Source organism: Halyomorpha halys, unplaced genomic scaffold (genome assembly GCF_000696795.3).
Source record: "Halyomorpha halys isolate HHAL.00 unplaced genomic scaffold, Hhal_1.1 Scaffold1920.1, whole genome shotgun sequence".
NCBI lineage: Eukaryota > Metazoa > Arthropoda > Insecta > Hemiptera > Pentatomidae > Halyomorpha > Halyomorpha halys.
This window is the reverse complement of record NW_027106486.1, coordinates 1-11905: the sequence shown is the minus strand read 5'-3', so window position 1 is coordinate 11905 and position 11905 is coordinate 1. Positions and strand designations below refer to the sequence as shown.

At 37.3% G+C, this 11905-nt stretch overlaps 1 protein-coding gene across 2 annotated transcripts in view; it reads right to left on the bottom strand.

Annotated features, from left to right (window-relative positions):
- LOC106690861 (facilitated trehalose transporter Tret1) overlaps positions 1-8333 on the bottom strand; it is a 19156-nt gene extending 10823 nt beyond the window's left edge. Inside the window, exon 1 of one of the 2 annotated variants that reach the window (XM_014436445.1) lies at positions 8214-8333. In XM_014436445.1, coding sequence (XP_014291931.1) covers positions 8214-8271 — 58 coding nt within the window. In that variant the 5' untranslated portion in view covers positions 8272-8333. The remainder of the gene's footprint in view (positions 1-8213) is intronic. The other variant, XM_067044844.1, reaches the window with a different exon arrangement.
- Positions 8334-11905: the final 3572 nt, after the last annotated feature.

The following is an 11905-nucleotide window of genomic DNA, read 5'->3' as shown; positions in this document are numbered from 1 at the left end:
AGAGGAAATTAAGTCCCTGACCCTATGTAGTAGTTGTGCTGTGGAATGTAATATGGTAAATCCAAATTGGGGGTTGGATAATGTTTTGGTCAGTTGGTATGTTTATAATAAGTTCATGCAATAATTTTTCAAAATTTTTGGAGCATACTGGAAGAAGAATAATAGGTCTGTAGAAATCGGGTCAATGTTTGTCTTTGTTAGGCTTATCGATCATTAAAATCGTGGAGTATTTCTATTGTATAGGGAATTTAATTGTCCGTAAGATAGCTTTGAATAGGGGTGTGAGGAATACTAAAGATTTTCTGGGAATTTTCCGAAGTACCTCAGCAGTAATAAGGTCGTAACCAAGAGCATTCTTTTTAGACATTTTCATAATCTGTCTTAATACTTAGGAGTATAGTAGGAGTAAATTATTTAGGTGGAAGAGGAGAATCTAAAACTTCCTAAACATTAGCTCCGTGTTGTATGTCATGTGTTGTAATTAAATCTGTGTGGGGTTCAAAGACAATAGAAAACTGAATATTATATGAGGGACGTTCTCAAGACGATACTCCAAAACAACGGTTGACTCAAAAATGGCCGGGAGTCAGTGGGTGAGAACTCAAAAAATCAGCTAGCTCAAAACTTAGCTTGATTGAACAATGGTGGTGGTGCGTCGGTGAATAATTGTTATCCAGAGCCCCAGACCGCTCAAATGCCTCCTAAATATGCACTGGAATAATTCCTGTATTATTAAAGAATGGTGTAGGCTTAGAAGTCACAGATTTTCTAGGATGGATAAATGAGTACCGACACCATTCGTCAAGGATATGGGATTCAATGGAATAAATCAATTTATTTTAGCAAATTACATGAAAACTACTTCTCCTACGAAAATAAATGTCATATACTACTTTATAGCTCATTAAACTAGCTTTCGTTTGAGTGCTAACAGACATCTGTACGTCAAATGGTTTTTGAGATAAAGATTTTTCAAAATAAATTCACTAACTACTGATATTTCAGTACGTTCCATACCTCATTTTATTAAAATGTTGCTTTTTAAAAAGCTATTCTAGACTATTGAACGTAAATAGCTATATTAGGGCTTACATTTTAGGAAATTTACTCTACTTTAAATGATGCTCTCTTAGATGTTCTATTGTTGTTGGTAGTTGTAAAGATATAGAGCTCCGAATAAAAAAATAATTATTTTTAACAGCCGCCATTTTTATTCCTCCTACCTATATTTGACAGACTCATCAATTTTGACTTGTAATTATACCTAGTTTCCAATTAAGTAATAGTAAACTAACGTTTAAAGCATTAGTTCTTGAACCAAACAGCTATTGTTCGGAACAGATAACAAGCGACGAGATCTTTTAGATTCGTGTTCTCCTCGATGAATCATCGCTTATCTTTAAAATAGCAGACCTGTTTTTTTTTTCATTATCTATTTTCGTTACAAAACGTTATACAGACACAGGGCCATGTAAGGCTTTATAAACATTCAAATACCTAATTAACTGCAGAAAACATTAAAAGTTAAAACTGACAAAACATGGAGATTTTTAAGGAGTAAACAGAGAATAATTAATTATTCACTATATAAACATAATTAACCTTGGGTACATGAATTTTCTTGTCATTTCATAAGATAAATATTTAAAATAAGAAAATTTAAAATAATAAATAAACCCTATTTTGAAATAAGGAAAAAACCAATATTTTTATGAAATTGTATTTTATGTTTTATAATGCCTTTGATGGAGTGGCTTCGGGGTCTGCTAAACAGGATTCGTACTTTCCTAACCCATACATACTTTCTCATTATCCGTTCCTACCTTAAAGACTGATTATGCTAAGTAAATCACAACAGCGCTTATCCATACATCTTTCTTTAGTCATCTGGTGTAGTTCAGGGCAGTATCCTTGGTCCTATCGTTTATGCAGTTTATACAGCTGAAATAGGAATCCATCCTGACACTGTCCACGCCCCGTATGCCAATGACTCATTGATTAATGAACTTTCTAAAAGCCCAAAAGGAGAAAAAAAAGTAGTTATTTCACCCCAATTTTTGATTACTTAATTGGAAACTAGGTGTAATTACAAGTCAAAATTGATGAGTCTGTATAGGAATTGATAGTCTTGTATAGTATGAAATATAGGTAGGAGGAATAAAAATGGCGGCTGTTCCAAAACGTTAAAAATAATTATTTTTTTATTCGGAGCTCTATATCTTTACAACTACCAACAACAATAGAACATCTAAGAGAGCATCATATAAATTAGAGTAAATTTGCTAAAATGTAAACCCTAATAGAGATATTTACGTTCAATAGTCGAGAATAGATTTTTAAAAAGCAACATTTTATAAAAATGTTGTTTGGAACGTACTAAAATATCAGTAGTTAGTGAATTTATTTTGAAAAATCTTTATCTCAAAAACCATTTGACGTACAGATGTTTGTTAGCACTCAAATGAAAGCTAGTTTAATGAGCTATAAAGTAGTATATGAAGTTTATTTTCGTAGGAGAAGTAGTTTTAATGTAATTTGCTAAAATAAATTGATTTATTCCATTGAATCCCATATCCTTGACGAATGGTGACGGTACTCATTTATCCATCCTAGAAAATCTGTGACTTCTAAGCCTACAGCATCCTTTAATAATACAGGAATTATTCCAGTGCATATTTAGGAGGTATTTGAGCGGTCTGAGGCTCTGGATATCAATTATTCACCGACGAACGACCACTATTGTTCAATCAAGATAGGTTTTGAGCTAGCTGATTTTTTGAGTTCTCACCCACTGACTCCCGGCCATTTTTGAGTCAACCGTTGTTTTGGAGTATCGTCTTGAGAACGTCCCTCATATAATATTCATTTTTCTATTCTCTTTCAACCCCACACAGATTTAATTACAACACATGACAACACGGAGCTAATGTTTAGAAAGTTTTAGATTCTCCTCTTCCGCCTAAATAATTTACTCCTACTGAAGTATTAAGACAGATTATGAAAATATCTAAAAAGAATGCTCCTGGTTACGACCTTATTACTGCTGAGGTACTTCGGAAAATTCTCAGAAAATCTTTAGTATTCCTCACAACCATATTCAACGCTATCTTACGGACAATTGAATTCCCCTATACAATAGAGATATCAGGAACATTATTTGTTCCTTGTTGAAAATGTATTGCCGGAAATAACTGATAATTAATAATAAATAGTAATAAGTTATAATAATTATGGAGTTTAATAATGTAGGCGTTTTATAGCATACGGTCTAAAAAACAAGTATATGTAAACTACAAAGTTGTAGAAGGTAGTCTAAAATTTTGTAAATAAAAAGCTTTTCCTGCTAGCTGGCGGGCACATGCGCATTACGTTATTCCTTTTTAAGGATAGCTTCAGTTAAATAATTTCAGTTAAATCTTAACGTTTTAATTTCACTATATATGAGCCCTTAAGTTGACATAATAACTAACTTCTTCAAATTATTCTTAGTATTTTCAATATTAATTCTATATCGATTATTTATCTAGCATTCCATAAATTGTTAAGTAAAGAGTAGAAGGTTTAGTGAGCTGATGAAATTTTGAATTTCTGCCATACATATGCAAAAGAAAAATTTTTAAATTTTGCAACGAGAAATATTAATAAAAAAACATTTCTAGAAATTATTGACATTTTAGTTGGTCTATCTCTTAACGGAGAGGTACGTTTGGACTAATGGAAAATTAGTATAGGAAAGTAATACCACGGTTCAATAATATTGAAATATTTGATCTGAAACGACGGAACATTAATTTCAACACAAAGTGAGGATACTGGTACTGATGGAGACAACTAGTCCAGCAGGTGGTCTAGTGGTCCTTTTTTCCGAATCCTGGCGGCTACCTTGAAGTTTCTGTCGTGTACTAACAAAGGTGGGAATGCCAAGATCCATTTGCGGGGACCGCCGAGAAATAAATATTAACTGCCCCACTTTGAAATATAACCCACGGCGTTCTGAACATTCCGCTCTGTAACCCACACCGCAATGCTTACAGCTATCACGTTCTCAAAGTTGAACGTTTTGTGATGCGGGCACCATACCATATATTTTCTTCTTTAATAACCAACCAACATACCTTTCGGCGTCGAGACAGCCTGGATTCAATTGTTAAGTAAATTCTCTATCTGTTGCTAACCTCTTGACTTCACAAAGAGTGACTCCTCTATTTCTTGCCTGATCCGATATAAGATCCTCCCACTCATTCCTCAGTCGTTCGCATGTCCGTTTTTACTCAGTATTTGCCTCTCAAATAGGTTTTGGGAGTCTATTGACGTCCATTCACATGGCCAACTCTTTTTTATGTATATTAATAATAAGCGGTTCCTGTCCTGTTTCTTCTCTAATTCTTATGTTTCTCATTTGTTTGAATCTAGTTTTACCGAAAGCTTTCCTCAAAAATTTCATATCTGTGGGTGTGAAGGGCTTTTGATTTTTTTGGTACTAGGCCAACTTTCCGCTTGGAATTCAACCTCCTGTAATTAGTTATCTTGACTCCAAGATTTTGGTACACATCAACCTGTTTCAGATTCGGGCCTCTACAAATGACATTAATTTGTTCCCTAAAACCAGTTTCATACACAATCATGTACTTAGATTTGGTTGGATTAATGGTCAATCCTTTTCGGCTCAGAGCTTCCTCCCATGCTTGTGCATGGCTGCTTTGTGTTCTGCAGTAACTAGAATATCATCATCATACTAAGTTCTGGATGTGTACGGGATGCAATTTACAATTTCCTACTTTCAGTTTTGGGATTCTTAGTTTAGCTTCCCATGTTATTCTGTCCATAAATACTACAAATAATTATTGACTCAAGTTTCCATTTCAAACTGGTTTGATTTATTATTTTGAATTTATTGAGCCTAATTATTCGGTATAGTTTATTAATATATTTTAATTTGTTTGAATATTGTGATTTTCATAATTTATTTTTATTCCGGAGGATAAAAATAAATCCCAACAAAGCCCATCAAATAACATTTACTCTTCGTCGTAAACCTGCCGACTGCCCTACAGTATACTTTAATAATGTGGCTCTTACTCCTGTAGAAGAGATTCGTTATCTTGGACTACATCTTGACAAACGACTAACCTGGAATCCTCACACAAGACTGAAAAGACAGGAAACTGCACGCAGATTCCGACTATTACAGCACTTACTAGACAAACGGTCTAAATTTCCAACTCATTACAAAAGACTGATCGACATGACAATAATAAGGCCCATCTGGACATACGGAGTTGAGTTTTGGGGCTCCACTAAACCTTCGAATTTCTCTCGTATCCAATCTTTACAATCCAAAATCCTTCGTAAAATCCTCAATGCTCCTTATTTTGTTACTAATAAAATCATCCATAAAGACCTAAATGTTCCTTATGTAACCGATCTAGCCCGAACTCGATATTATTCCTTCCATAATAAACTCTCTAACCACCCAAACTCACTAGTTTCTTACCTTGCTTCCTCTTCCATTCCTGGCAATCCTCCGAGGCGTCTGAAAAGAAGATGGCCTCGTGACCTTATATTGTAAACTGCTTTTAGAGTTCTACTACTGGGTAGTTTCTCTACATCCTGTATCATATCATTATGATCAAATTTACTTGTTGTATTTTTTATACAGTTGTAAATATCAATAAATAAATAAAAATTTATTCTGAAGTATCCAGAGTAAGAGCTTTAAATAATGTGAGAGAGAAAAAGGTAGGTGTCGGAGAAAATAACTTATAATTCTCAAAAGACTCATCTACAACACCTGATTATTTCGCATACAAAATCCAAGTGCCTTTCAATTGATATTCTTTAGGAACTTTTGTCCCAGAGTAAAAGCATTTTTTCTCGAACAGTAGAGAAAGAAACCCCTGTCAACGGTAATATTTTTGAGACACGTCAGTTATAAAATAAATCCAAAACTTTTTTTGTTTGTCAAATGAGGCAATATTCAAGCAAAGTAGCAATATGTATACATTTTTTAACATGCTTCACGGTGATAGTGAATTTCATTTAAGAAAATAAATTACATCCATTTATAATTATGCTTGCTCACTTCGATTAGTTGACATTTATTATGAAGCAATCATAATGTTTTGGATTCAGTTTCGTCAGTTTTCTAAATGTCTCTTTGATGTAGGAACTAGGTGTTGGGTAAGATTGCACCAGGCATTTTTATAGCGCAATGTTTCTTGTATGAGAGTTATCTTTGGCCTCATGGATTTTGTTTCGTAATGATACGATTTTTTAGATAAGGTTTACAATTACTGTCTGTTAGCTTAGTTAATGGACCGAAATTGGAGCTCTCAAATAACTAACTGCCTTACTCTCTCTTGTTGCCAGTATATTTTACCTAATTAGGATCAGGCGAGTTCGGCAGAGTAAAAGGTAGCGATGTACAGCTATCCATAGTGTAAATAGCTTTAAAATTTAGAAACTATAATTTGATACTACCTTAGAAATGGATTTAATACTACTTGGAAAAATCTTCTAATTTTATACTACTTAGAAAAAACTAATATTGAAGAATAAATAGTTGTATGAGTAACATCCTGAAACACTATAAATTATTTCAACAATCACATATTGATCTAATGCAATATGTTTAAAATACATTTTAATTATATTTATCACGTATTTAACAAGTAGCTGTTGTTTTTTAAAAATTAATTTTAAAATAAAACATATCCAAATCGCTTAATTTAAGTAATGTAAATACATTGTAGATATTTTAAGCAGGAAGAAAATAAAGGAATTTATAAAACACAAAAATAGCAAAAAAAACATTTGTAACCATTGGCATTTGGCATTTTGCATTTTGACCTTTTGAGGTACCTACGAGAAACTCGACGCTCACCAAAACGTACCACCTAGAATCATGATATTAGATATATAGTGAAACTTTAAAACCAAGTAAGGCATTATGATGAAACATTGTCTACAAAATGTATTCGTTTTCTTGTTTGTTGGGTAATATCATCATCACAGTCATAACTTTTATTTTCTCCTTAAATACTTTTTTGTTAATTCTGTCTGTAAAATGTCTATCTAAAACTCGTCTTCACTAATGCTTACATTACGAGACTCACTGGTGTTTGGTCGTTGGCTGCAACACTTTTCCACGGTTCGTCCCTACTTTTCGGAATACCACCGTTCCAATTTTAATTTGACCCATCAAATCGCGGACGCCGAGGTTTTGCCTTGCCACCCTGACGACAGGGCAACTGTCTCCTCCCGCCGTATCCCGATAGTCCCTGCGACGCACGCGTAATCCAAAAATAACCACGAATGGAGCAAATCATGTGATGGGCAGAATTGAGTGGTTTATGTGATGATCGCCTTTTCCATTGCCTCGCTGAGTTTATCTGTAATTCTGTTGTAGCGTACCAGGAGTTTCACAGCATACTTCCCACTAGACTGTCTCTGTTTCTTTATTTCTCGGATCATCATAAATATATCTTCCTCTGGGGCCCTCCTCCGAACGCCTTCTTTATTCTTTCCTTGATAAATCTCCAAGGGGTCTCTTCGTCCGCTTGAATCTGATTTAGGGTGCTCTTCTTCACTCTGCAAACGACCGATGCTTTTAATGGCTCTGCATCTTCGCTGTCGAGGAGATTCTCGATAGACTTCACTTCAATTTGGCTTATTAGTCGGTCACCCCATTTTAGTCTTGGGCGGTTGCTGTGCTTACTTTTATCTACTTAAGTGTTGTGGTGTGGGCTTCTATTAGATAAACTTCCGGTTATGGGTCAATTTCCGGGGATGGAGGAGTCACCTCTATGGAAGGTGGGTTTTTGACCCCATTTTGATTTAAAATTCAGGTTCAAGACCGCTTGTCTGACGATACTGTTAGCAGCCATTATTTCAAAAAATGAGAGAAGAAAAAAAATTGGAAGCCGAGAAAATAACTATAAAGAATCTTCTTGAAAACAAATATTGCTCCGGTATCTAAAATTCCCGGGTTTCGGCACCAGTTAAACGCTTGGTAAAACGGAGACTTAAAAAACAGAAAAGGGAGATTGAAAGGACCAATTCGGTTGCTACTCAAACACAGAGTTTTATTGAGACCAGCTCGTCTATATATACATGTGAGTCAGCTGATATGAGTTGTACAGCTGACAGTAACTTACATATATATATAAATGTATGTACGTTTGTGTTTGAATACACTCACGTATGCTACTCACTTATAGTACTGACGACAACCTGCCTCACTAAACCACGGTTGAACAGACCCAAGAACATTGTGACACTGAAAGGGTCAACTCACTCCAAAGACTGAACAAGGAACGGCTAATATCCTTCAACGTTTCTCAGCGAGTGGGGAGGGGAGCGTATACGGTTTTTAATTATTCTTTTTTATTGCTTTGTCATAAGTAAAGATTGTAAATGGTATCTGGGGTTAGTTGTGGTTGTGAAACTGTTTTTATGCTACGAAAATGACTTTTGGGTTAACCAGTTGCGTCCCGTAAATTCTGCACAATATTTACACAAGAATTTGCACTATCATTTACTAAACTTCTAGCGTCATTAGGAATTATTTAACTCCATTGGTGATTAATTTATGAAAAAATAACTTTTTTGCGGCTATGAACACTTTAATCGCGGGAGTTTACTGAATAAGGATTTTTTTTAAAAACATTGTGGTGGCATGATTAACGTCTTCAGCGGCAATAGTTGACGTTTGCAAAGAGAGTGTTTGAAATGGGTTTGCCACTGTCAAAATTATTATCAACATTTTTATTTCTTTAGTATATTTCTTTTAAATCTATTTTTAATTATAATTCATTTAAAGTTTCATTTTTTTACATTTGTTTTAGTGGCAAACCTATTTGAAACCTCTCACCATATGATCAATTACAATTAATTAATTATGAAGAACTTGTGTTGTTATCTAAAAAAATGAACGTTATGTTAATAATAATCATGAATGTTTTGTTTTATATGTAAAGTGTAAATATAGTTGTATTGACAAATAAAGAACGTAACTAAAGAGCCATCTTTATCGTTACACAGGAACACGCACTAAAATGGTGACCCCGAACGTAAGTTTATTGTTTATTTTTGGTATAATTTTATTGAACTCTAGTGAAGCATGCATGGGCACAATTTAATCGACCTGCTAACCGGTGAGGAGGAGCAAAAGGAATTAGTGGAATCGGCGAAAATACCCAACGCATTGTCTCTGCTACCCACATTTTATAGGGAAGAACCTGACCTGTGGTTCATACAAGTTGAGGCAGTGTTCAGCTCTTGTCGTATAGCTAATAGTAAAACTACGTTTCAGCTGATCATCGCCCAATTGGATTTAGCAGCTCTAAAGCAGGTTGCCGATCTAGCCCGGGACCCCCCTGCCACTGAGCTATACGAGAGGCTAAAAGAGCGGCTAATCTCCATCTTTGGGCCCTCAGACCACTCCAGAATTACGAAGTTATTAGAGGAACAGAGGCTGGGCGATCAACGGCCATCGCAGTTTCTTCGGAAATGCAGCAATTGGCCGCAGGTAAGGTTCCTGCAGATATGGTCAAAAGCTTATGGCTATGAGGGTTACCTCAGGGAATGCAAGCAACCTTAGCCGCCACAGATCACACGGATTCCACGAAGCTGGCACATATTGGGGATAAAATAGCGGAAATCCAGCAGCCCTCAAGTAATTTTATTATGGGTAGTCATTCAGCACCTGCTTCTTCAAGGATGGAAGACATTAAGGTAGCGATTGATGACCTTACTGCGGAATTAGCCACTCTGAAAACGCTAATTGGATCCAGGATTGGCCGCTGCGATAACAGGTCGCCCAACAGGGATCGCAGGGCTTCGAGGAGTAAAAGTGGACGGCGTTACTACTTCTACCATAACAGATTCGGAGAAAGAGCTACCAAGTGCCGTCAACCTTGCAGTTGGAAGACAGCTGGGACTTTAAACTAGAAGCAGCGGCGAACGAGGTGGGTTTCGTCGCCGAAATTACCAATCGCCGACTTTTTATCGTCGACAAAAAGTCCGGGACCAGATATCTGGTAGATACAGAAGCCACTATATCTGTTTTTCCAGTGAAGAACAAGAAAGTAAAGACGAACATGCAGTTCACTTTATATCCGGCCAATCGCACGCCCATTCCCACATATGGAAGCATAGTCCAGAACCTCGATCTCGGTCTTCGGTGCAAAATTACATGGAGGTTCTTAATGGCAACCGTGAGTCATCCAATCATAGGTGCAGATCTACTATATCACTATAATATTATGGTAGATCTCGCTGGATGTCAGCTGGTGGACCAGAAAACCGGATTGACGACACGTGGAAGATTAGCTAAGGTACCGGTACCCACTGTAGTGAATGTTGGTATTCAGTACCAACCGGTGAATGGTACACTGCATTGCTACGCCAGATCCCTAGCGTTACACAACCAACATCCTTCGTCAAAGAGCCAAAGCACGACGTCTAGACATATAGAAACCCACGGAACCCCAGTCACAGCCAAAGCACGCCGCCTGCCGCCGGAGAGGTACAACGCCGCCAAGCGAGAAATCGAGCAAATGATTGAAGAGGGAATTTGTAGACCGTCCAATAGCTCTTGGGCCAGTCCACTACACATAGTGGAGAAGAAGGATGGAGGTATACGGCCCTGCGGAGATTATCGACAGTTGAACGCCAGGACGGTCCCCGATAGATACCCTGTTCCTCACTTGGCGGACTTCAACGTTAATATGCACGGTAAGAAGATCTTCACTACATTGGATCTCAACCGAGCATATTACCAAATTCCAGTAGCAGAAGAAGATATTCCAAAGACTGCGGTGATTACACTCTTCGGTCTTTTCGAATTTCTTCGAATGTGTTTTGGACTAAGGAACGCTTCGCAAACCTTCCAACGGTTCCTGGATTGGGTTCTTCGAGGTCTCGACTTCGCTTGGTGGTTCCTGGATGACATCATCATCGCCTCCAGAGACGAAGAAGAGCACACAACACATGTACAGGAAGTCTTGCGGCGACTTGAGGACCACAATCTCACTTTGAACCTAGCGAAGTGTTTCTTCGCTCGCCAGGAAGTCGCATACTTAGGACACATGGTCGATGCCACAGGCATAAGCACTCTTCCGACCAAGGTTGAAGCTATTGCATCATATCCCAGACCGGCTACAATAAGGGACCTACGACGTTTCCTTGGTATGTTTAACTTTTACCGTCGTTGCATACCCAAAGCGGCAGATTTGCAAGCTCCATTCAACAAGTTCCTCGCTGGAGGGAAGAAGAATGTTAAGAGACCAATCACCTGGGAAGAAGAATCCATCCAAGCATTCGAACGCTGCAAAACTTCCATTCAGAATGCTGTAGTGCTAGGACATCCTAGAGAGAACGCTCATCTAGTCTTAGTATGCGACGCCTCCAGTACCGCCATGGGAGAAGTTTTACAACAGAAAGATGGTAACGTTTGGCGATCTCTCGGATTTTTCTCTAAGGCGTTCACCCCAGCGCAGAAGAAATATGCCACATACGATAGGGAGCTCTTACGATAGGGCGACTATACTAAAGCAATAAAAATGTTGATAATAATTTCGACAGTGGCAAACCCATTTCAAACACTCTCTTTGCAAACGTCAACTATTGCCGCTGAAGACGTTAATCATGCCACCACATCACTACCTCCCAATGACGTTGGCGCAGAACCTAACAGTCGGCTTTACTGCACGTCCAGAGCGGGTGTGATACGCTGGTTGTGGTTGATGCTGACAAAGGCCGTCAGGTGATCGACTGAATCAACTGATCGAGATGTATGTATAGAGGTACTGAACTAAATAAAGTTAGTCTTCTTTACGCATTGAGAGAGTATTCTTCCGACATCCTTTTCCTTTTTTATTAGTTTTTCAACGCCAACGTTGAA